We start from the raw sequence: 25,082 nt of genomic DNA, 5'->3' as shown, positions 1-25,082 counted from the left end.
GTGTTCGTCGTTTCCCAGAGAATTTTACTTGTGGGATTGCTAGAGTTTTTCAGTACTCTCTCTCTCTCTCTCTCTCTCTCTCTCTCTCTCTCTCTCTCTCTTGTTTCTAGATTTTAATAATTTGAGTTTATGACGTGTAAACTTGGTAAAGGAAATGGATTAGAGGTCGTGCAGTGCTCTTTCAGGGATCGGCCAGGCGCGAAAAATCTGAAAATTGTACGAGAAATTTACAGTGTTGTAGTTCATCGACCTGAGTGACATTGAATTTGTTCGTAAATTCTGGCAAAATAAGTTGAAGTATCTGACAACTTGGCAAATCTCTTCCATGTATGATTTATTTGAGTGGGTACAAACTAGGCATAGTTAGTCTTGTTCGGGTTAACAGGAACATCAAACTAAATTTCTTTTTCTCCGAAGGAATTGGGTCTAACCCAATTCGAATTTGCCCTGAGTGTCCCTGTTCCCACTTTAAATGGTGTTTATTTCCTCGTTTTTTGAACGGAAATACAGCAGGGAGTGCCCTACTGTTGATTTTTATTGATAAAAAAGAACGGAACAAACAAACAAGCAAAATAGATTAACAGAGAAGAGAGAACAACAGGCCGGGGGGGCGGGGGGGCTATAAAGGGAGTAGCACCAAGAAGAACACGAAAAACTGAGGGGGCTAGGGATTTTGTTGAGATGCAGGAGGATATCGTTTACCAAACATTCTTCCAGCTACTGAAAGAAGGAGACTCATGTCTGAAGTTTTTTGAGTTTCTTTGTTTCTAAACCTCCCAAGCTGCAATGAGGAAGGCCTCCATGAAGAAAGGATAAGGGAAGTTACTCCTAGCTTGCTGAATCTGCTGAAGAAGTCAAGTTGATGATCCCAAGTAATACCACAGTAAGACCAACAAGCAGCACTGGAAGAAAAGATAGGTAGTTTCTTCCACATTGAGGCTACAGAGAATGCAGGTACTTTTACACATATCAAGCATTGAGTTATCTATTGTTTTTAGGATTTGGAGCATAGTTTGTTGGATTGACTCCCGCTTAGTTTCCACTCAAGCTCCGCCACTGGTTGGTTGTATATCAGAAGGGGCAAGAACAAGGAAACAGATGGCCCGGCTAGATTTCGTTCCATCAGGGAGACTGCTTTCCACATGCAATTGTTTCCGTTCCACAGAGTAGGCCAAGGAATTTAACACCACAGGGCTCCATGCTGCCATGTGATGAGCAGCAGCTGCACTACAGCATACAGCAACGCTCATCTCATCTTGGGGCTCACAGTCACAGTTCACTCCAATCTCCCCACCCCACACTAGGCAAACACTTCTTCGCAGATGATCAAACAGGCATGGCTTGCTGCCAGCTCCCAATCTAAATCCATTTTTTTTCTTTTTTTCTTTCTTTTTTGAAGCCGTGGCTTGAATAAACTTAAGAAGGAGGTGAGCATCCGAGTTCGAGCCCGGACAAGCGAGATGCTCGACAGCGTGCCCTGCCGACTGAGCAATCACTCGGTCCCCCTTCCCCTTCTGAGCTCTGAAATGCTTACACTGCTACTGCTATACATACAAGCAGTGTTATTTATACACCCGTGTTCAATTTTTTTTCTCGAATTGAACACCATGAATCCAAGTCAAATTCCAACACTCTCATCGAATTTCGAGTTTATTTTATATGTCTAAATTTTCTTTGCTGAATCGGATATTTGTATCTGAATTGAATTCGGACACCATCCATGTAATTCTGCATACAAGGGTCACTGTGTCTTGTCTTGTGGCGGGCACCAAGCTGCCCCTTGTGTCCATGCATGCATGTATAAGCATGTTGCAGATGATCTGCAGAGACGTTCCAGGGCTGGGAAGATCTCCCAAGTGATGGCGACCAGCACGGGTCTGAGTGGCCTCTTTCTACTAGCTCCTTGACCATGCTACTGTACTTGGTACGAATGGATGAAATCACTGGAGGCCGCCGGTGCCGCAGGAAGGATCGTGATGCTGCCATCTGATGGGCTTCAGGCTTCAGCGGCTAGCATGGCTCCTGCCTCCATCCGCATCCATGTGGACTACTGGGCCTGTGCTGCGTTGGTTGCAGCGATCCAATGAGGAAGAGCTGCTGCGTTGATTGGTTGCAGATTCTAAGAATCTAACACTGTTCAGGCTTCATGTGACTTGACCATGTAGATGCAATTTTTACTTCTGGTGTGGAAGATTTCAGACAGTGAAAAAAATTGTACCCTTGTATTACAGTGTACATTGCAGAGTAGAATTGACGAGCATTTTTGGATCCTGTATCTTCCAAAATCAAGAACCTACATCCCTTAGAAACAGTTCATCACTTTGGAGAATATTTTTACTCATGCATGGTTGAGGATGATCCTAGGGACAGGTGGTCATGCCAGCCATGCTGCCATTGTTGCTAGCAATAATAAAGCCCTATTTCCGTGGGACTCTCATGAGCAGCTTTAAGCTCACCTGGATCTGGAGCGAACACTAAATGGCTGCAAAATTGGGTGAAGAATGGAACAAATCTGAGTTTGCCTCACAAATCAAGAACACACGCCACTTATAGATAGAGCACTTTCAAGAACAATGTTGTTTAGACATTCAGGTGGGCAGTTACACCACCTACATTGTTGACCGCAGCTGTTAGTACATGTAACCAAATAATCACACTTATCATCCTCCAATTTTGGATAGAAACGAAGGGGAATGGTGCAACGTTATCCAATAAAACAAGCAGTGCACTGAATGAACGAAAAATTGGGTGAAAAGTAATGAAGATATGATTTAGGGCTGTCAGTGGCGCCCTCAAACAAGTCATTTCTCAAAAGACATTCTGACACTAAAATTAAAAGTAGAATGGAAAAGTTCAGATGCTGATGCTATATAAGCAAAGCTTTCTGCAGTAATAAGCAAGTTTGTTTGCAAGAGAACAAAAGAAAGCTAAAGGATACATTTGGACAAAAAAGGTTCAAAAAGGATGTTTAACTCAAATTGGTGTAGAACCAAAGTTGTATCTGATGACAAAGGTACAAAAAGGCAAATAAGACAGGAAAGGAAAATGTAGTGGAACTGTGGTATTACTACTGACCTGCATAAAATGGGTATTCTGGGCACGCATTTAGTTCGTGTCAGCACAATTAGGTCAAGCTGAGCCCTAAGGGTTTCGGCATAATTAGTTCGTGTCAGCAAAATTAGGTTTGCATGTGCGGCAGCGGTACAAAAATGAATTGAATGTTTCTGAGGTTAATAAAGAACAGTCGATTAAAAAAAAAGATGCAAGCTGCTTCAACATCATATCACATCTCTTATCCTTCACTCTTTTCCACTAAACATTTTTGGAGTAAAAATTGGTGATCATGTATCAGAGATTAGCTCAGAATTTATACTGTATATACCGAACATGTAAACTAGTGTCAGTGTAAAATCAAGTAATCGCATGAGAACACTGGAAGAAACACAGTTCAGGAAAGATAAAACATTCCACACTGGACGAAAATGCTAAGAATGCAAGAATGTGTAGCACTTCACTCTTGTGGCTCATTACCCATGGAATGTTGTCTGAGCTACTAAGGTCATCTCCAATAAATACTTAAAAATTTATTTTCTATAATAATATTATAGTATCCTCTAATTATATTATAGTACTCTATTTTTTACATCTTCAATAACTACCATATTTTCTATCTTTCATTACTCTATTTCATTCAAACTTACAGTCATATATCTGTGAACAGTGTTAAGGAATAAGAGAATACCTCAAATTTAAGATACCTCCTTCACACCTGCAACATTGTAGCACTAGATGTTGCCTCTACTAGAGTACAACAGGAGGCAACATAGACATCAAAAGTGTTTGCTACAATGATGCAGGTGGCGTTTGCTACCTCTATTAGAGATGGCCTAAGCAAATACTCTAAAAATTTATTCCCTATAATACAATTATATTATCTATTATTTTTTCATCTCTAGCCGCTACTGTATTTCCTACTTTCTATTACTCTCCTTATCTATTTAGACTTATAGTCATCTTCTCGCTACAGTATTGTCGCAGCTCCGGACATGCCGCAAATTTGTCATTCCCCTCGCTAAAGTAGCTTGCGTCGCATCAATGTAGTGACACTGTAGCACTCGATAACATTTCTGCTAGGATCCCATATCAGTTCCTGTAGCACTTGATAGCAGAGACTTCTTAAGGCCAACTCTAGTGCTACAGGAGCCATGCCGATGCCAAGCGCCCGCAAACGACTCCAGCGGAAGCCATTTTCAGTGCAATAGTGAAGCGGCCAAGCATCACTGTAGCACGAGGCACGACAAATTACGGATGTTGTAGGAATGCGGTAACACTACTCATGACAGATGACTGTGGATTCGAAGATAGAAAATAGGGTAGCTGCTGGAGATAAAAAAAATAAAAAATATTGTAATAGTATTAGATGATATTATAATAATGTTATAGATGATAAATTTATAAAGTATGGAGATAGCCTAACAATTTATTGCTTCCCTTTGTAGCAAGGTACTAACTGCCGGCAACAACCTAACCAGACCATGTCCTGCGAATGGATGATGAAGATTGTATCTCTAGATCTTGATCGTCAATCAGGATATACTCGACGCCGTCCAATAAATTTTGAACCATTGATGTTTTCTTGATCAAGTCCTGGAGTAGTGTCCAGCAACTGAAGCAAATCAGACAGCGGCAGGTAGTTCTATCTATAGTAGGCAATTCATCTTGTCTGACATCAAAATCTACCTTGCGATTCTCACTTCAATATTGTGGGGACTGACCATGAATTTTTATGGTCGCCAGTGCAAGCTGTTCATAGTCCATAGATGCTGGAGAGTGGTGGCAGGACACTGCAAGTGAGTAAATACCTGAGAAAGGAAGCCAGAAATGCACATGTTTCCCTTTCGTTTCCGTTGTTCTTTTTTGCCTTTTCTATAAACAACTGAACAAACATACAAGTTTGCACAGCAAGTGCGTTTGAACAAACACATGAGCTACTACTAGCCTACTACTGAAAATGAAAGAAAATAAACAACATAAACAACAACAACAAAAGATGCTACTGATTCGGCTGCCATAGAGCCATGTCGTCACTCACTGTGCATCCTTCGATGATTGGGCCGCCTCAGGTTCAGGATGTAGTAGTAAACAGTCATGACGAAGTTCCAGCAAGAGGAAGGCCAGTACCACGGATAGAGCAGCCGAAAGAACAGGCTTATCACATGCCTTGGGTAGCGACCAACCTGTAGCCAAGTAATAATCCATAAGCAACCACAAAGGCATCGTATTATCTTACGAGATTATAATGGCGAACGAAGAAATGAACCAAGTGGTTTAATCTTATCACATGCTGTTTATAGGTGACAACGGGGAGACAATAACATAAGTAACACAAGATATGATTGCTAGAGAGCTCTGCCTCTTCACCTATGATGTGCCTAGGCTCAATGGCAAGGTAACTAAAATTGTCCGGTATCACAAATCGCCGTATATCATCTACTTCAAGCTTTTCAGTAAAATATACAGCATAGCAGGTCTGCTGTACTGGTATAGACAAATGTATCATCAACATACATGTATTAAATAGCATCATATCATGCTTCATTACTTACAAGGTATACTGCCAAAGGAATCAAACTATAGTGAATTCACAACTGTTCAAAGCTTGGAGAAAATGTGGTACTCACAGGGAAAAGCAAATCCAATATATTCCAGGTTGCGTGCCGCACTGCTCGTGTTGGGTAGGGCCTCCAGGAGAAGTGAAGCTGTAGAGGCAGGCCTTTAATCTAGTGCTTGTACTCATCCTCAGTTCCAACCCTGCATGATTAATTTATTTCTTAATATTTTTTTTTACCTTGAAGCAGAATAACAGAAATGTAAAATTAGTGCATGTCTGACTTCTTTGGAAACTTGTTTAGGGTAGTACCTTGAAGTGTGGTCATGAGGGAGAGGTAATGCAGAAGTACTGGCTCGATTTTTAGCTTCTGAAGCTGCAGTAAAGAACAAAGCAGTTAATTTCAGATGATGGTATAACTCATCGTTAGATGCACAGAACAGCAGATCTATTTCACTAAGAGAATAACCTGGTCAGCGAGTTCAATTACAAAGTAATCTGCTGGACCACCAACAAAGAAAGAATTTGGAAAAGTGGGAAAATGCTCAAGGAAACTAGAAAGCAAGTGATCTGCATATCGAACATTGCAACACTTTAGTAGCAAACAATCAGCATTCAACATTAAGAAGATGCATAAAGGACACCTACCTTGATGCATAAAGGACACCTACCTTGATGCATAAAGGACATGAATCTAGACAGCAGAAGAATAAGGTCTCTGCCAGCCTGTGAATTAATAATGGAAAAGTAGCATTGGACATTGTTAGGAGAAAAGAGGTACAGTAGAACTCAATGAAAAAAAAAACAACCTGTAATGATATTTTACTAAGTCGGTCGGGGACTAGAGCAACGTCTTCAAGGAGATACTGTTTAACAAAGAAAGCAATGTTAGGGTTGTAAATACACATGGAAACTAATTTTAAAATGAGATACATCAAGAAGAAACAAACAAACGCTTACATGATACGAAGAGAGAAAGTGTCTTGTATTTGTTTCTATGTCAATCCTATTGAAAAACAATTTGATAAGCTCGTGGTAGTTTCGGAAGTAAAAAATGGGAACAACAGTGATATTTCCTCAACTGTTAGCAGCAAACAGTTGAAGTAAAAAACATTAATAAGAAATAATGCTGCCTTTTTATCATTGCAATCATACCAAAATACATTTGTAGCACCTTGAACAAGCGCAGAGATGCATCTTAGTGATATTTCCTTTCCACCAAAAGGGGCTTCAAACAACTGCATAATGAACTTGTGATTATTAAAATGAGGTAAAGATGGAAATTACTATAATTGGATAATCCTATCTTGTCAGAAGGACATAATAATCAATGGAGTGTAAACAGATTTTGTCCCATTCTGAAATTAACTTGTTTCACTTGTTATTGGTGTTAACATGTTAACCTGAGATGTAGTCTAGTTACTTCAGTATGAGCTTGGTAATGGATATAATATTCTTTCTCTGGCCTTGAATCAATTTAAATTTGGAATACGTATTGCCGATAACTTAGTCTCATGAAAACAGAATAAATATAGTATTTTTGGAGGGACATAGATATTTTTATACTTGTGGAGTATGTGCAGTAACGATTGATATAGCAAGAAGTAAAATACTGAAAGCATGTGCCCAAGAAAAACTGAAAGCATGCTTTTCTCAGGACTTGAATGACTACTTAAGAGGGCATCAGCTAGAAAGAAAACATGGTTTCTCAATAATGGAATTGGGCCTGTACATATAAAACATGGTTTCTCGATAATGGAATTAGGCCTGTACATATACATCCTTCGATTATTTATTAAACTGAGTAACACAGCATACCCATTTGTGGAAAAGAAGTGCAAATATATTGGCCGCAAATGACTGGCTCCAGAGTTGCACTATCAACTCAAGTATACGCCTCCCACTTTCAGGCACTCTAACAAAATGATTAGCAAGAATCTCATAGAAACACAACCAACCATCTTCTCGTTCATCTACTGGAGCAATGCCATCATCATTCTCGCTCAGAATTGCATCTGTTCAGAGTATAATGCAGTTATTTTTCATAAGTTTGAATAAACTGTGCAGAAGTTGTGCTATGGGATTTAAAACAATAAATTCAGCAGTGAATGCGGCCCAGATGATCTTAAAGAATGAATCATAAGAGGAAGTAGCAACCCAAAAGAAAGGAGTTAAACAGCAACCAAACATTGTCGCTTATTGATTCAATGAAATCCCATATGCAACAAATTCGTTACTTTTGTCCACATGAGAGATCGATTAAATTTCTTCCAATTGTTCTGCTCATCCAATGCGACAATCATATTTATTTACCGATTAACATGTTTATAGAAACCATGGCGCACATAGTCTGAGTTCAATCCTAGTAAACATAGATAATGATACAGGGTGTCACTTTCTGAAGGAGGAGGAAATAGTGCATGTTGTGACAGATCCGCCAATGTAAGAACATGAGAGAAGTGCAAAGGACTTACCAATCCATAAAAAAGCTACATTTTGTCATGGAATGATTAAATGATCTAGTGTGTCTATCTCAATATAACAATTTGGAAATCAGGAATTCACAATGAACTGGTACCATAACTTCTTGATAGATCAATTTGCAAATCAGAATGCAAGGGACTACGACTCAAGAAAGATCCAAAGAGGTAGTTCAAACACATCGACAGGCTGTTGGCTTTCGCAATATTTGGCAAAATGAAATTTATGGAACAGGAACAAGATAACTGTTTGGCCTGAATGCAATTTATGAGGCGCGTAGAAAGATCATAGATAATTGACATTAGGTCAAATCAGCAGTTCTATTATTCCCTCTTAACTCCCATAAGGCCATACTTGTAAGCCCATACAACTTGTGCTCTAGCTAAAAATTTAACAAACTTTTATGCACTGCATGACAAACTCGCAGAGTACAGTAATAGTCAATAGTAAGCAACTAATATTGATGGAAAGAAAAGACTAATTAGCAGCTGAAACTATGCAAGATATGGTACCTCGAGCGCGAACGTCCACCTTCAATGCAATATCGGCAAACAACTGCTGCAGTATCCGGGGACGCTGTGAGTTGGAGGTCAGAGCCTGCGTGAAAACGACAAACACACGGCGAAACAGGTCCACATTGACTATATTTAGGGGTGGACAGAAAACTCATAGCTCGTTAGTTGGCTCAACTCGTTTTTGGTTTGGCTCAGTTCGATTCAATTTTTAACGAGCCAAGCTAAAGATTTAGCTCATTTTTGTTAACGAGTTGGCTCGAGCTAGCTCACGAGCCTAGCGAGCCAAGCGAGGACAAGGTAGCTAGCCATGTTTGTCGCGTGATCGTGGGCCTGGAGGCTATACTGCTGGAGGCCCATGTCCTGAAGTGCGACATTGAGCGACATCCAGCCCTACCCGAAGCGCAGCCGAGCCAATTCGATCCCCATCGCTAGGGATCTGGACATCACATCTCTATTCGCTACTCCCACCCACTCAAGACGCTGCCACGCCTGCTCAGTCGCTCCCCGCCACACTCGCTCAACCACTCCCTTGCTTGTTGAAGCCCACGCATCGCCAAGGCACGGACGCTCCCCAGCCAACAAACGCTCACGCCCATGTAGCCATGCCCCTGACTGCCACCACTGCAGGTCGCCTCGCCCACAACGTGCACTCACTCCCATTAGGTTGGTTGTTTTCATGTCCAGCTCACAAACCTAACGAGCCGAGCCAGCTTTTTTTTTTTTCTCATTTCGTTAACGAGCGCCATTTTTTGCTCATTTCATTAACGAGCCGAGCCATTTTTTGCTCATTTCATTAACGAGCCGAGCTGGCTCGACATCCAGCCCTAATTATATTAACCAGCCAAATTTCGAATATAACCGGTAGACATGTTACAAATGTGTCATCCTTTAAGTGGGTTACTTTCCTTGCATACAATTGGTATCAGGCAAATAACATGGTCACCTTTTTGCCAACAAAATCATCATACAGCAAAAGAGGGAAGAACGTGAAAAGCCCACATGGTACGAGCGAACGAGGCTCAATTACCCGCGAGGAAAGCAGATTAATGGAAAAATTTAGCAACCCTAACCACACCGGGGACGGAACAGGCATCGCAAAGACGCCACCTTTACAAATCAGACCAGCAGCAGCGAATTCCTTGAGCCCCCTCCCACCCCGGGCGCTAGTAAACGGGACGGACGAGTTACCTTCTGCAGCTTGCGCTCGATCTCGAGGGAGAGCGCCCCGAGGCGGTCGGAGGGGCTCCGGCTCTGCATAGTCGCCGCCTTCCGCCCTGTGCGCGCGAGCCAGCGGTGATCGCCGGAGCCGGGACGGACATGGTGGCCCTTTATGTAAATCAAGCGGTGGAATTTGTCTTGGCAAAATTATCAAGTTTTCTGGATTTCCTCCCCGTTTGATAGAGGGATAGGGATGCAGGACCTGCTCCCATCGACACGTGTGAGCCGTCGGATGTACGATGCGTATGGGCGAATCGGTTCATTTATATTAAAATTCGTGCTGCTGAAAAAATACTTCGTAATCTTTACTATTAAAAATACGTAGTGATCCTATTTTACTTGTATGTGTTTATTTTTCGATATTTTTGATACTATTTTTCGCTCCGCTCCCCCGTGTGGACCTATGTCCCGTGCCTGCGTTTCCACAAGCTGTCGTCTGCTCTTATGTGAGCCCACCTACTGCGCACGCTCTTACGCTCGCTCCCGCATGGACCCACCTATCGCACGTGCTCCCGCCCGCACTGCAGCATGCTGCCGAGCGCTCTAGTGTGGGTCTACTTTCCGTGGGCAGTCGCACATCCACGTTAAGTACGAAACATGTGCACGTATCTTTTAAAATAGATAAAAAGAATAAATAGATAAATAAATATTATATAAAAACAATAGATATCGAGATAACCCGGGTGTCCATACTCATACGAAATTGATTTTCCCAATTGAGCTCGCGTCATTCTTCAGCCCACCAGTTAAAAGTAGCCATTTAAGCCAAAAAAAATATTAGATTAAATTCAGAAGAAAAATTTGAGCAAGGTGGATCAAAGTTCAAACGATTTACACTAGCTCCCCAGTAAGAGCATTCCAATCACAGAAACAAAGAAGTCTTCTTAACAAAAGCAGTTCGATTCCCATCTGGGGCTATGAACCAAGAGAGGATTCTCTGTCCTCTTTTTCTACTGTGTGAATGGATCAATGCGTGAATCATGATTATGTACATGGAGGAGATGGATCGAAGCAACAGCTCGATCGCCGGCGGTCACAGGTCGTCTCACAACCCTGCAGGGCTGCCGCCTTTCCTCGGGTCGCTGACGGCGGTGAGCTTCCCGCGGAAGACGCTTCTCCCGCCGCCCGAGGCGGCCGGCTCCGGCAGGTCGTGCACGATGAACTGGCACACGGCTCCCGAGTCCGTGCTCTCCAGCCGGTGCCCTCTCTGCTCCATGAACTCCCTCGCCTCGCCGCTCAGCGCGATGACCTCGCCGTCAACAACCGTGTAGTTCTCGTACTTCACGACGTTCGGCACCAGCTGGTTGCGTGGACTCGTCAGTTTGTCAGAAGTGAGATCAGTTCAAGGGTAATTGATGCATGGAACACGTGAGACCAATGCATAGCAGAATCAATGTTACCTCAACACAAACATGAGTGTCGAAATCTGATTCGAATTTTAATGTCCAATTAAACATGACACGTAATATAACTCAGAATCTGACTCGTATTAAAAAATTAGACACAAGTGTTCAGTAGAATAGCTGTAGCATGTGCTTACCCTGTGATAGACCCTAGGGTGCTGGACAGCGGCCAGAGGGTCCAAGCCGACGATGAAGTGGTTCAGGAAAACCTGGGTGACCGTGGCGATGATGTCCGTACCCCCGCTTCCGCCGACGACGCCGGCGAGCTGACCGTTCTGCAGGGACACCTCGGCTGTGAGCACAAGGGAGTTGCATCGAGACGTGTCGGGATGGACGCGAGACGGCATACAATAACCTTGAGTATGATCAGCGGCGTCATGGAGGACAGGGGCCGTTTGCCCGGCGCTATGAAGTTCGCCGGCGCGGGCGGGAGGTGGTCGGGCGTGCGCGCCGCCGGCACGGAGAAATCGTCCATCTCGTTGTTCACCACGATGCCCGTCGACGGCGAGAGCACGTGCGCGCCGAAGTAGGAGTTCACGGTCGTCGTCATCGCCACCGAGTTCCGGTCGCCGTCCACCACGCAGAGGTGGCTGGTGCCGTGGTCTCTCAGCTGGCTCCATCTGATGCCATCAACAACAAAAAAATGCATCCATGTCAGAATCATAGTACTTACTCTGTTCCTTGCAATGAAGAGAAGCAATTAAAAGATGTGACGACGCGTACTTTGGGAAGTAGTAACCGGGAGGGAACGTCGTGTTGTCGACGATTCTTTGCCGGATTTTGTCAGCAAACGGCGGCGACAGCATCTCGGCGACGTTGCCGGACACGTTGACGTAGTCAGGGTCGCCGAGGTCCATCCGGATGGCCAGCATGTGCTTGATCGCTTCGATCAGCCGGTGGACGCCAAGAAACCCCTTCAAGAACTCGAGCGACTTGTACCCTCCCAAGGTGTTCAGAATCTGCAACGATCAAGGAGAGAAAAAATGTTGCTAGCCAACAGCTTTTGATTTCTGGAGAACGAAGATGAGGTGAATGCAATGCAAGTCCCAATGGCACTGACCAGAGCCATCCCCACGGTGCCGCTCGACGGCGGCGGCATGCCGAGGAAGCTGTACCCCATGGCGTCGGCGCGCATGGCCGCGCTCACCTCCACCTTGTACCCCCTCAGGTCGTCCACCGTCACGATCCCTCCCGCGGCCCTGACGTCGCGGACGAAGCTCTCGCCGACGGGGCCGCCGTAGAACGCCGCCACGCCCTCCTCGGCCACGCGCTCCAGCGCGTCTGCAAGCGCCGGGTTGCGGCACGTCTCACCGGCCGCCAGCACCCGCCCCTCCGGAGCGAACACGGCGCGCAGGCCCGGGTCGGCGAGCACCTCCCGCTCGGTCTTCTTGAGCGCGCGGGCGACGTACGGCACGACCTCGTAGCCGTGACGAGCGAGGCGGATCGCCGGCGCGAAGTGGTCACGCCACGGGAGCCGGCCGTACCGCGACCACGCTGTGTGGAGGCCCGCGAGCTCGCCGGGGACGCCCATGGCGAGCGCGCCCTTGCACTTGGATGGCGGGTCGCGCGCGTACATGTCCTGGTGTTTGCACAAGCACAAAGCACAAGCTGCGGTAAGGACATTCTACGTAAGGGTGAAAACGATGATAACGGAAATTACCGTTCGACCAGAGATTGTTTCCGTCAAAACTAGTCAATGGTAATTCTTATCTGTTTTCGGCATTTTCTAACATTTTCAGGTCTTTTTGTTTTGTTTTCTTTCAATTCCGATTTAGTTTAGTGTTTCCGTTTAAAATTATCAATTTTGAATCAATATCGACATATTATCGATTCGACAATGCCATTTTCGATTTCCTGATATAACCGATGTTGTATCCGTTTTTAGTGTTATCATTTTCGATTTCATTTAAAAAAAAAGTGAAACTGAAAACAATTTTAATGTTTTCCGACCGTGTTCACCCCAAATGCTACATATGTATGCACTTCACAGTTCTTTGTGCGAATTTTCTGGTGGCTGAAAATTAGCAAAACCAAATGCAACTTTATATTGTGCATTTAGCCATTTAGGTGTAGTTTTATCTTTGACCGAAAGAACATAATTTTAGTTAGAACAAATGAAAGAATAGAATTTGTCACATTAGCAGATTTAGTACTTCCTCCAGTCATGAAAGAGTGTTATTTTACTACATACTTACATATATCTTTTCGAATATTTCAATTGAGTTTTTTTTTTAAAGGTATAGCTATGTTTGTCTTAAAAAATAATTCATAAAATTATAACTTTGTTGTATTTACATATATTTTACACTAGTGATCAGTGGCCAAAATAATATATTGATGATCATATCAATGTTTAAAATGACACTCTTTTGTGACTGTAGGCAAGGAGCAATTGTAAGCTTGTAACTACATTGTATAATGGCAAGTTCTTAACGTTCATAGATGCACATGACGCATTGCGCATGTGGGGATCACTCTTAAATATAAAAGCAGACAAGATCACAGGCACGCAATTGAGAAAGATGGATCCTGAACTGTTATTGGTACATGCAGGCAGGCCAGAGCAAATAGCTTTGTAGAAAAGCTAGCCCATGTGAAGCACGCTGACATGTGCCTCTCTCGTGATAAACTTTTCTGCTGTTTCTCCAGTGCAGTCATACATCAGTGACCGGCCGGGTTTTTTTTTTGTGCAATTCTTTATTTATTTATTTTGAGTGGGAGTGTACGCCATTCTATTGTTTGAGTCAGTGTTTTTTAGACCATGGCTCTGCTTTATTAGAAAACATAGAAACTGTGCACTGAGGTTACCAGCTTTGCATATTTAGTTTTTACAAATTCTGACAAACTGAGACGCACATGAATTCTAAACCCAACTCTGCCCAACGTCTAGCTCTACTACTAACACTTGACCGCATCACATAAAAGGACTTAAGTTTGGTCATTGAAGTATCACAAAAGCCATGGAAAAAAATGGACGCTGATTAAACCACGTCCAGGAGGAATGTGAATTGAGCGTAGCTCAATTGGTTAGAGTATTTATGGGTATAGATATGAAAGTTGTATTTTCTTCGTCTAAAAAATGGCGCTGTGACGCAGGGCAAGTTTGACCTCAAACTGCATTACACATAGTGTACATCACACTGATAAAAAACTGTGGAGTCAACAGCTTGAGATCGATGTGAGCCGCGTCATGACACTCGTTGACTCGTAATTATCTACAATACGATTCTCATGAGAGAAATCAAAAGTTAACTTTTCGGAAAATAAAGAAGACAAGTGACTAGTGTCTGAACTGCTCTGCTCGTACCAAAGTCAAAGGCCCGTGTAGCTCGCGTGCGTGCACCTATCATTTGCGTAAGCTCATGGCCCACCAGACAGTGATGCGTGCATATGAAAACACCGGGACGCAGCCGGGGCCGGCCACGTGTAACTGGACCCACATGTCAGAGGAAGGCATGGCCCTCTGACGAGTAGTGTTGGGTGCGGTACGTACCGGCGTGGCCGCGGCTGGCGCGGTCTCCTGGGCGTCGAAGGCGACGGCCTCGCCGGAGGCCGCATCCCTGACGACGATGAACGCGCCGCCACCGACGCCGCTCGACATCGGGTGCACCACCCCGAGGCAGAGCGCGGCCGCCACGGCCGCGTCCACCGCGTGCCCGCCCGCGCGCAGCGCCGCGGCGCCCACCCCCGAGCACCGCGCGTCGTCCGCCGCCGCCGCGCCCTCGGCGGACTCCACCTCGTGCGGGCTCGGCCGCACGCCGCCGGACCCGGAGATCCTCCTCTGTTCGTCCCAGGCAGCGCCGACGCCCCTACCCGCGGAGCTCAGGAACAGCACGACGCCGGCCAGGGCGAGGAGCGCCGCGGCAATGGCCAGTGCGGTCCACGGCCGGCTGCTCCGGCGTCCCTGTGGGGCTGCCGGCGAGTCCTCGCCGATGCCGAGGAGAGGGCCCTGCAGGCCGCCGCCGCGCGCGGCCATGGCTGCTGCCGCCGGGGTTCTTGGACAGGATGCGAGAGGGAGAGGATGGATTCCAGGATTGTGACTGGTGAGAGCTCGGCCTCTTGTTTTTGGCAGGGAAAGCTGCAATTATATAGATAGTGCAATCAAGCGAACGGAACGTCTCTGTTGTTGGCGCCGATTTTCTATGATTTCAGCCTGTAGTTGTGATGAAATGACGTTAAGAAGATGATTGGTTAATTTAAGACGCAAGTTATACTTGTTTCTATTAGCGGAAATACTCCCTTCATATTATTATTGGATCGGCTCAAAAATATTTTTGTATCACCAATATTTTATATATTCAAATTTAATGTTTCAGATGTTATAAAAATTTCTTGTCATAATTATTTTCGTAGGTTGCATCTGGAGAATCTCTTGCTATACATCCAGACCTGAAATAAAAAAAAAATCCATTCGAGTTCATTTCTATATATCTCTAATATTTCAGACTTTCAAATTTAATGTTTCAGACGTTATGAAAATTTATTGTAGAAGTTCTTCGAGAATGTTACATCCCAGAATCTCTTATGTACAGAGCTGGACCCGAAAAAAATATCCATTCGAGTTAATTCCTATATTTTCGTATCTCCAATGTTTCAGACGTTTAAATTGAATATTTCAGATATTATGGAATTTTGTTGCAGAAGTTATTTTCGTACGTTGTATCTCGGAATATAGGAATTAACTCAAATGGATAATTTTTTAGGGTTCGGATCTGTGTGCTTTTTTATATTTTTTGATGTTACGAACGTTAATTTCAAATATTACAGACGTTAATTTTTGATGTTGCGATAGGTAGTTGCAACGTTGGATATATCGAATGTCCGAACGCCAGCTTTGCTGTTTTATTAGTGCTACTGTTGAAGAATAGGCCTAGTTGGAGTATGACTGAAATACTGAATCCCCAAGTTGTTGGATATTTTTAGGGAATCCTAAATTGCAGTTGTTTCTCCCATCTCTACGCTTGAATTTTTCTTCCCCTCTCCCTCGGCCCTTTCTCCATCTCCGGCGAGGTTAGAGTCAATGTTAAGGGAAGAGATTTCTCCGGCAAAGGGCTCAGGGCTGGGGTTCACCGAAGTGCTCCCCAGGACAGCAAGCCGGCCCAGCAGTAATTTGACCCATGCGCTCAGCGTACTTCAGCAGTGAATTGAATCGAGCAAAACATATTTTGCGTTGCGCTTGGAGAAAAAGGAGCAAATGGTGGTGCTTGATGCAAGCATCCAACCATGAAAACGACCTCTTAGCAAGACCAGGAGCTGCTCACCTCACCACCTTCCGGATGATGATGTGATGCGATTTATAAATTAGGTGAATTGCGATGATGCTCGCATACGGTACCGTTTCTCGGAAATGATTTCCTTGCGCATTTTCGACAAACCAACTGCTCAACTTCAATCCTGTCTCTCTCTCTCCATTAACCAGCAGAGTTCAGAAAGGTGTGGTTTCTCTGAGAAAACACCGGCACGGTGATGAAGTAATTCTGCGGTAAGCGCATGCATGGCTAAACTCTGCTTCTGGGGGAGCTGCTTTTGCCCATGGCTTGACGGAACGGAGATCAAAATTGTCGCGGCCACGGTCCGCGACGACACGCTTAATATTCCCTACACGCTTCATATTTCTTGCACGCTTCATATCTCTTGGCTCTCTGGAGGTCTCAGTTCAGGAGCCAAGCTTTGGATGATTGGTTGCTCTCTCTGTCAGCTGCCAACCGAACGAGACTAGTTTACTAACCGCCAACCTGCGGCGGCAATGGATTGGAGTGGAAAAGGTTACCAAATTGAACGGAACCTCCAATCCCTTCGGAGTATCTGAGTGGATCCATTACGTCACGCGCCGTCACTTACATGTGAGATCTGGTCCACACGTCAGCGATGACATCAGGATATCCGGAATCAGTCACCTGGGACAAACAAGTGAACACAAGAAACATACCAGAAAAAGGTGCAAGTCTTACGAGCGAGTCCGGTATGTAATTGTCATAAGAATGGAAGGTATTGTACCTCATTGCATGCGTCACCGTCTATGCGAACTGGTAGAGGGGACAAATACATTGCTGGGATTTTTGTATACGGCAGCAAAACCGTCTAGATGCATGTGTAGTTGATCTGAAGTACTTGCTGCTTACGAGCTATGACAAGTGCACAACTTAACACGTACACGGATACGCCATTCAAGTCTGGAGACGAATTTCAGGGTCTTCGATATGTACTAGTACTGAGTATTGGTTCCTGGAGTACAAACGAAGCTCCGAATTTGCTGCAGGTTATTAGTGATAAACTTTGAAATAATGGATCAACATGTGTGAAACTGAAATCAAAGACCCTGTAACAGCCAAGAGTACAAACCGGCTTAAATCTACTCACACGTTGAATGAACCACATAATCACACCAACTTACTTAGGCCATCTTCAACAGAGTTTATATCCAGTGTTACAGTACCCCAAAATACTGTAGCACTCGAATTTTCTCTCTAACCTAGTCTGTATCCAGTGCTATAATGTTGAGGAGAGAAAATCTGATACTCCAAATTTGCCGAAACATTATAGCAACCACAAGACTGTTCACAGAGGTTGATTGTGGGTCTAAAGGGAGGAGAAGAGTAGTAGAATGTAGAAAATAGGGTAGCTGTTGAAGATAGAAAAAATAAAGAGTATTGTAATAGTGTTAGAGGATGTTGTAATAGTGTTATAGGGGATGAATTTTTAGAGTATCTGTTAAAGATGGTCTTACACTTTCATCCTCACTTTGCATAAAAGGGTTAACTCAAGGTTGATGGTATAGACTCTAGTGATCTTATAAGTTAGTTTGACTCTTACTTAACTAGCAAGATGATATTAAACATGTGCACTCATTAGTTCTATACAAATTGAGCCTGATGTCTGAAGGGTTGCGGGTAGGCTACGCTAGCACAAAATAAATTTTCTCTACCGCATTCAACCAGGAAGCCATGCGAGTAGGGGATCATGAATCGTTACCACTTGACGAGCAGTGCAGCGGAAGAAGAGTTGAAGCAGACCAATCCAACGTCGTGCGCGTAAAGTAGTCGATCGTCAACTTCGTCCCGAGCACGTCTCGAGCAGATCAGCACCGCAATAGTAGCAGCGCCTCTACGGTATCCACACGTACAAGGATGGAATCGCCGTGCGCCGGTGTGCTAGCACCGCGCGCCCGGCTAGGGTTTCGAAGGGAGTTCGGGAATAGGAGGCGGCCAGGGTTTTTGGTGGCAAGATCTGTTTTTCTGAAAAAACTCAATGCGCCTTGGCCCCTGCCTATTCTTATATAGAGCACGCTAATGGGCCTTTAATCAACATTAAAGCCCATTACGACTCTAAACCCTAATGGTCCTTTAATCAACATTAAAGCCTATTAGCAGATCCAATCCGCAAACTCAATCGCCTCTAGGGCATATTACCAACAATGTCAACCTCCTAGGGCCTGACATCCTCATCTGACAAACATACCCATAACTAGACAAATAACTAGAAATATTTCCTCTTAGCACACGTCCGTGCGTCCAGTACCGGCACATATACCATGTTATGTGACCTCTCATGGCCCAACACGCACTATGCGTCATATGCTGCACTCCTAGCCCGCATGTGCCCGTGTAACAGCGAGAGTCAACTCTTATACCATTTGTAACGGTCCAGAGTCAAAACCAACTTAAACCCACTCACACATTAAGTGGACCACACACTCACACCAGCCCGCTTACGCTTTTATCCTCGCTTCGCGTGAAAGGATTAATCCGGGATTGATGACATGAACTCTAGTGATCTTATAAGAGCATCTCTAATGGATCTCTCAAATTTAGCTCCCTATTCTGCTATACAAAGAGTTGTCTATTTAGATTTCACTCCTTATTTATCAACGCATTTCAACCGATTTTCTAAATTTAGCTCCCTATACACCATTTCATCACGGTTCCACCTATTAGCCCTCTCGTGCTCTCTCTCCCTCTCATCTCCTCACCTACGCAAGAGCAGCAGCGGCGCTCTCTCCCCCCCCCCCTCATTTCCCCCTCTACTCCATAGCATAGCAGCAGCGTAGCAGCTCACCGAGCTCTCCCATCCCCCTCCCCCTCAAGGAGCCGACCTCCTCCCTACCCATCTCCCTCCTTGCTAGCGCCGGTGCCGCCCTAGTTACATCCCCCACCCATCTCCCTCCTTATCGCCCCCTCTAAGCGACGACAGCGTGGGGACCTCAAGTGCGCCGCCCTCCATTGCTCGCCCTGGGGGCCCCCTCACCGCCCTCCACCGCTTGCCCTGGGGCCTCCTTCTCACCGCCCTCCACCGCGCCTTCCCCACCATCGCCTTCCTCCAAACCGATGCTCAAGCTCAACCCTATCGCCGCCTTACTCAAGCCACCGCTCGAGCTCAAATCAGGCACCACCCAAGCTCCCTCTCCGCACGACTCGAGTGCAAATCGATAGCGGGAATCAACTTCCATGCCCAACAAAAAATATGATATCGAGCAGGATGAGCTCACTACATTTGGCCAACGAGAAAGGGTAAAGCAGCGAGCCCCAAAAAATAGAAAAGTTGATAGGGAGCTGGTTGAAACTATTTTTCTCCCGCTTTTGCTAGAAAATAAGATAGAGAGGATGATAGAGAGCCGGTTGAAGTTGGTTTCACTCTTACTCAACGAGCAAGATGATACTAAACACATAAACTCATAGGCTCTATCTAAATTGAGCCGAATGTCACAGATCCTCATTCAACACAATGTCTAAAACAAGTCCTAAAGAAAAATATAAAGATGAGGAATTTGATGCTCCAGTTGTTGCGCAACAACCTCGTCATCACCCATTACAAAGTGGTACTACTAGTGCAAATTTTCCAGGAACCAATAATTCTATAGTTGTGGCCAACAGATTCGACAGCTGCAGTTGAGCATACCAAATGTTGGGTCCCTCCAACCAAACCAAACCAAACTCCCAGTCTTCCCATTACAGAAAAGTAGGGCGTCATATCTCAAAGAACCAAGTACATACTGCTGTTGCTAGTGCACAATCAGGAATCAACACAAATTTACCACTTTACTCTACCGGGCCCAGAGATTATTAGCACAAGTTCATTACTTTACAATTCTGACAACACAATGACAAGTTGAATCAAACTCCTTCGTATGAGGATGGTTGTCAGCCTGCGCAATGTACCCCTGAAACAATTTTATCCGTTTACAAGAGCGAAAAAGGAATGCATATCAGTAGTCTGGATTCTGGATGATCCAGTTGCTGCCCAATTTTGGAACCCAACTTACAGAATAACGCGAGAGTATTTTTTTCTACTTCTAAAGATCATCTCCTCTGCTTACACATATACTCAAGCCCTGGCCCCTGTCGATTACCCTCTCAAACCTATATTATAGCATGTACTGAACTACTTCATCTCACAATTTACCCAAATTACCTGTGACCCCAGAAATTATCTATTTGTCTGCACTTGAAGCGTAGGCCTCTAAGCGACCATCAAAATTGTCTCCGAGATCAATTGTGGCATTGAATTGGTCAACTAAATTAACCTGCAATTACAAACAATTATATTTTGTACACCATTTGTAGAAAAAACTGGTGAAAACAGGCTTGTTTCTGTTTCTAGCTCAGAAAAAAAAAGTCCAATTGTTGGTTGTTTTATATCACTGGGAAGTGGCAACTACTAAATGAGATATGTTGTTTGGAGGTATAATTTGAAGAATAAGAAAAACGGATAGGTATAGGACCAGCAACCGCCCGCGCCTGGTTACTGGGAAATTTGCAAAAGCGGAAAGTTTAACCCTGGTCACTAGTCATCTATTTTTCTCATTTTTAAAAGCATGGACAACAGAATAAGGACATGCGACATGCTTCATTATGAAGAGGTACCTTAAGGCCACTTACACTTACCAGTTGTGACAAAAATGAATCCAATTTGGCTCTGCCACATTACTGCACCATGCGCTTCCTTTTCGATCTTTTGCCCTTCTTCCCAGAGTAACTTGGAAGTTTCTTGTTGCTACCAGCATTGGATGCATCCTCTACAGGCCCTCCCTGTTGTCAGGTTTACATCGGTAACACAAGATGAATTTCATATTCTCAGGGGCTGTTGGGGGTAGGAGGATTTTCTACGATAAGTAGCCTTAAAATGCTCTACTAAAGAAAGATAAGGAAAGGGAAAAAGGGCAAGAGTACCTCTTCTGTGGTCTCATCATCCAAGTCTTCATCCTCTGATATAGACGATGCTGAAACTGAATCTCCTGAAGCAAGCACTTTGTTGAATTTTCTCCTGTTCTCTTCTTCTTTTAGCTGCCTAAACCTGGTTGAGATGTATGTAAATGTTAAAATCAAAGTAACAGTGTTAAATAACAAATGAAGTTCAAAGGTACCTTTCACCAGATGGTTGAGCATTGGAGCGTTTTGCTCGTCCTGCTGTAATTATTCCACTACCTCCCTCACTGACTACAGGCTTTGCTCCTCCCATTTTCCGTAACCACACCTGCTGGGCTGTGCTGAGGACATTGTTCGTAAACCTAATGGCAAACCATGAAGTCAATACACAGTGATAATTTGGATCTGATTGAATGTAATAGTTCAGTGCACATAGAGGGAATAATACGATCTTCTATGAGGCATCTAGCACTATAGCTTGAAACATATCTGAGTGCACCTCCTAATAGAACCAATAACAGATACACATACCAATAAATGGACAATCCCGATGGCACTGACAAAGAGAAATATCCAATCATAAACGGAAGAAATTTCAAAACGAGCAGTGTGTTTTTCTGTGATGGGTCATCGCTCTGTAGAACACAACAGGACTAAAGTTAAACCATGATAGTGTATAATGGCATAATAACTGGTGAAAGTGTACACAAAAAGCATTCACCTGTGGTGGCTTCATGATCTCCATAGAGACGTACTGAGAAGCAACAAGTAGTACAGGCAACACGAGATAAGCTATCGTGTCATGCCAGCCTAATGGAGGATGACCATCCTGTACAATTCATTTAAAATGTCAGTACAAATTATATCCTTTTAGCTTAGCTCAATCATGCAAGCATATAGACCAACGTGTTGCCATATATCTGCAAGAATAATAAATCAAGAACATGTCATGCCGCATCATTTAAACAAAGTAGATTTGTAGCGTGACCAACTATTTAAACCATGGGGCTAAACAGGTAAGAAAATTTAAATTCTGCACATGACAAAGATTCTGTTGCTTGAGTTCGAATGTGCTGCTTAATTGGCTATGAGAAACATTCGCTGGTCCAACACTCCAAATTGTTGCAACAACATATTGCTACTAGTGCATAGACCAATCTTTTTCCAAGAACCAATACCAGAATAACTGATCTGTATGTTAGTAAGAGATCAATTTCAATACCACAAAAGGGAAGAGCCAAGAAATGCCAGCACCACTTTGCCGAGCAGCAATCGTTGTTGGGCCTCCCAATGAAGGAATCCAGAAAAATCCTTCTGTCAACAATCCCTTCATGTCAAAGAAGCCACTCAGTCCAAAAGCCTCTTAATCAAGCAAACATCAAGCAACCAGTTGGACTTAGCTTACCTCATTTGCCACATTCGAAAGGGCCTGGTAAAGACCAATCCAGACAGGTATTGTTGCCAAAGTTGGAAAACATCCTGGCAGAGAAACCATAAGATCATGAAACTACGTTATAAAAGGCAATTGCAGTAGAAAGCTAAATGGCTTTCCAAGGCAGGGATGGATTCTATCATAGAAAAGAAATATATGGTCAAGCGACATGAAATAATTTTCTTTCAGGAATCAAGCACAAAATAAAATCCAAAGGACTGAATGAATCATTTTACTGTCAATGTAACTTGGTTTAGAAGGGGAAATGAAAGCAACCTGCTAACGGGTTGACTCCAGCTTGCCTATATAGCCGAGCAGTCTCTAGCTGTATCCTTTCCTAATAAGAATGGTGTAGAAGCAGGTGATCAGAATACACAAAGAAACGTGTTTGAAAAAGATAAGCAAAAAATAAGCTAATTGTAGGGAGCATGATTCTATCATGACATCCATGATCGAAGTTTCTGACAACCAACACAAACCTGATTGCCTGCATATCTCTGCTGGATTGCCTTGATCTGTGGCTGTAAATTCTGCATCGCCAGAGTTGATTCGACCTAAAAATAGATAAGCAACACATATATCAATCCACCAAATTCATGATCAGTAACCAGAGATGGAACAATGCTCATCAGTTCAACTCCAATAAGGCAAGAACATTCACCTGCTTTTTTGTTAGAGGCAAAGTCGCAGCCTTCACTATGATGGTGAGCAGAATGATCGCAAATCCGTATGAGTAAGGCACATGAACTGTTGACAGACCATCTTTTAGCACCTGCGTGGCGAGGTCCCCATAGCATCAGCATTTGAAAGCAGTTCACTACTATGTTCCTAAGTCCTAACCAGCGAAATAACATCCTATAACTCCGCATTTCTATCATTTCCGTTAAACCTCGAAAGCAAAGTGCATAACAAAAATGTGGAGTTACACAGGCTCCCAGAACAAACATTTCCATCACGAAGTAGCCATTAGCAAGATTACGAGCTCGTACAGGACCAACCAAACCAGTCTTTCCTAATGCTCAATGATGTTGCTAGTCCCAGAAACCAGAGCATGGAAGCACGAACAGTGCATGCACCCTAGTCCCCACCCCTCGACTCCCCAGGAACATCCATAACTCATAATTCCGCACTTAATTCCACAAAAATTAGTATCAATCAATTGTCAAACTACTAAGTACAGGACCACCATTTTTAAGCAATCATTACCTTGAGAACGACCTCCAGCGCCTCGGAGATGAACCCGAACCACCCCCCGTTCTTCTGAACCGCCGCGGCCGCCTGCTCGGCATCCCCTCCTCCTGCCCCCGCGGCCGCGTCGACCGCGACGACCGCGGCGTCCGCGAGCGTGAAGAGCGCCGCCTCGGCGCGCTCCAGCGCGGCCTGGAGTCCCCCGACCGACTCGAGCCCGTGCAGGCTCGCCCTCACCCTGCACGCCCCGGCGCGTCGGCGGCGGAGGGAGCGCAGCGACGGGAGAAGCGGCAGCCTCGCGGCGCCCGCGACGCGGGGCAGCGAGGGGAGGAGGGAGGAGGAGAGGAGCGACTTGGCCATCGCGGAGGGGGTGGGGGGGGGAGGTTCGGCGAGGGTTTAGGTGGGGTTAGGGTTTCATGCACGGCGAGGGAGCGCGCGGCGGAGTAGAGGAGGCGATGGTGGAGGGGAGGGAGTGGAAGAGAGGAGGAGGAGGAGGAGGCGCTCGTTGGAGGAGAGGAGGTGGGGGACGCTTTATCCGCTTCGGTGCTCGTGGATTCATACGGCGCACCAGAACTACTCCGTACTGATTTTCAATTTAATACAAAATTAAAAAATAATATGTATTTTTAGAAAATAGTAAAAATAGTACTGCCGACAGGCACCCGTCGGCCATTGATTTGCCGACGTTGCTTTATTCGTGATATGCTCTACATCTATGTCTAACCACTGTCGACTGGCCAATGGCTGACATGATTCTATTTTACAATTTTTGAAAATACATATTATTTTTGCAATTTCCTATTAAATTAATATTATTAAAAATCCAGTGTCCTGCTGCTCAGCGCCCTCTGTGTCTCTGCACTAGGACTATCACACAAACTGATTTGTGAAACTAATCAACTAAAATTTCATATTAGGAGTCATTAAAAAATCTGATAAAAATATAATAATATAGAGCAGGCTATTATCTTATCAAATTTGAGTTTAAGTAACAACTTATATAAGGAGAAATAAAAGAGAAAATTCTTCGTTCACTACAGCTTTGTTTTTCTGGAAAATTGTAAAAGAAAAGTAGTCAAGGATTTTTCATTTATC

The 25,082-nt window shown here is 44.4% G+C and overlaps 2 protein-coding genes and 1 pseudogene across 5 annotated transcripts; all 3 read right to left on the bottom strand.

Moving 5' to 3' along the window:
* Nucleotides 1-4,880: 4,880 nt before the first annotated feature.
* On the bottom strand, nucleotides 4,881-9,987 carry LOC133896572 (uncharacterized; annotated as a pseudogene).
* A 626-nt stretch (nucleotides 9,988-10,613) lies between these two features.
* On the bottom strand, nucleotides 10,614-15,374 carry LOC133896562 (glutathione hydrolase 3-like). The gene is made up of 6 exons (XM_062337162.1): nucleotides 14,719-15,374; nucleotides 12,286-12,804; nucleotides 11,949-12,184; nucleotides 11,581-11,845; nucleotides 11,363-11,500; nucleotides 10,614-11,122 (listed from the first exon to the last, which is right to left on the bottom strand). The coding sequence occupies exons 1-6, from the start codon at nucleotides 15,199-15,201 to the stop codon at nucleotides 10,868-10,870; spliced, it is 1,896 nt and encodes a 631-aa protein (XP_062193146.1). The 5' UTR covers nucleotides 15,202-15,374; the 3' UTR covers nucleotides 10,614-10,867.
* A 4,867-nt stretch (nucleotides 15,375-20,241) lies between these two features.
* LOC133896520 (inner membrane protein ALBINO3, chloroplastic-like) lies at nucleotides 20,242-24,541 on the bottom strand. Of its 4 annotated transcripts, none has more exons than XM_062337154.1 (12): nucleotides 24,006-24,541; nucleotides 23,461-23,571; nucleotides 23,279-23,353; nucleotides 23,076-23,136; nucleotides 22,773-22,846; nucleotides 22,590-22,694; nucleotides 22,089-22,196; nucleotides 21,899-22,002; nucleotides 21,586-21,729; nucleotides 21,392-21,515; nucleotides 21,101-21,250; nucleotides 20,242-20,745 (listed from the first exon to the last, which is right to left on the bottom strand). In XM_062337154.1, the coding sequence occupies exons 1-11, from the start codon at nucleotides 24,345-24,347 to the stop codon at nucleotides 21,146-21,148; spliced, it is 1,353 nt and encodes a 450-aa protein (XP_062193138.1). In that variant the 5' UTR covers nucleotides 24,348-24,541; the 3' UTR covers nucleotides 20,242-20,745; nucleotides 21,101-21,145. The 4 variants fall into 4 exon arrangements, with proteins under 4 accessions (XP_062193138.1, XP_062193140.1, XP_062193139.1 ...); XM_062337156.1 differs by having other exon boundaries at nucleotides 20,242-20,382; XM_062337155.1 differs by having other exon boundaries at nucleotides 20,242-20,382; nucleotides 21,107-21,250.
* Nucleotides 24,542-25,082: the final 541 nt, after the last annotated feature.

The sequence above is a fragment of the Phragmites australis genome, chromosome 2, assembly GCF_958298935.1.
Source record: "Phragmites australis chromosome 2, lpPhrAust1.1, whole genome shotgun sequence".
Classification (NCBI taxonomy): Eukaryota; Viridiplantae; Streptophyta; class Magnoliopsida; order Poales; family Poaceae; genus Phragmites; species Phragmites australis.
The sequence above is the reverse complement of the archived record's forward strand: the minus strand, read 5'-3'. Positions and strand labels throughout refer to the sequence as shown.

Bases quoted from the DNA above. Each gene is read 5' to 3' on its own strand.
- LOC133896562 (XM_062337162.1), bottom strand. From the start codon at position 15,201: ATGGCCGCGCGCGGCGGCGGCCTGCAGGGCCCTCTCCTCGGCATCGGC. The intron at 11,501-11,580 runs GTTATTGTATGC...GTGTCCCTGCAG, and splicing joins CGCCGCTGATCATACTCAAG to AACGGTCAGCTCGCCGGCGT. The intron at 11,123-11,362 runs GTAAGCACATGC...CCACGCAACCAG, and splicing joins ACCCTAGGGTCTATCACAGG to CTGGTGCCGAACGTCGTGAA.
- LOC133896520 (XM_062337154.1), bottom strand. From the start codon at position 24,347: ATGGCCAAGTCGCTCCTCTCCTCCTCCCTCCTCCCCTCGCTGCCCCGC. The intron at 22,847-23,075 runs GTTGCTTTCATT...TTTCTCTGCCAG, and splicing joins TGGAGTCAACCCGTTAGCAG to GATGTTTTCCAACTTTGGCA. The intron at 21,730-21,898 runs GTATGTGTATCT...GTTTGCCATTAG, and splicing joins TCGGGATTGTCCATTTATTG to GTTTACGAACAATGTCCTCA.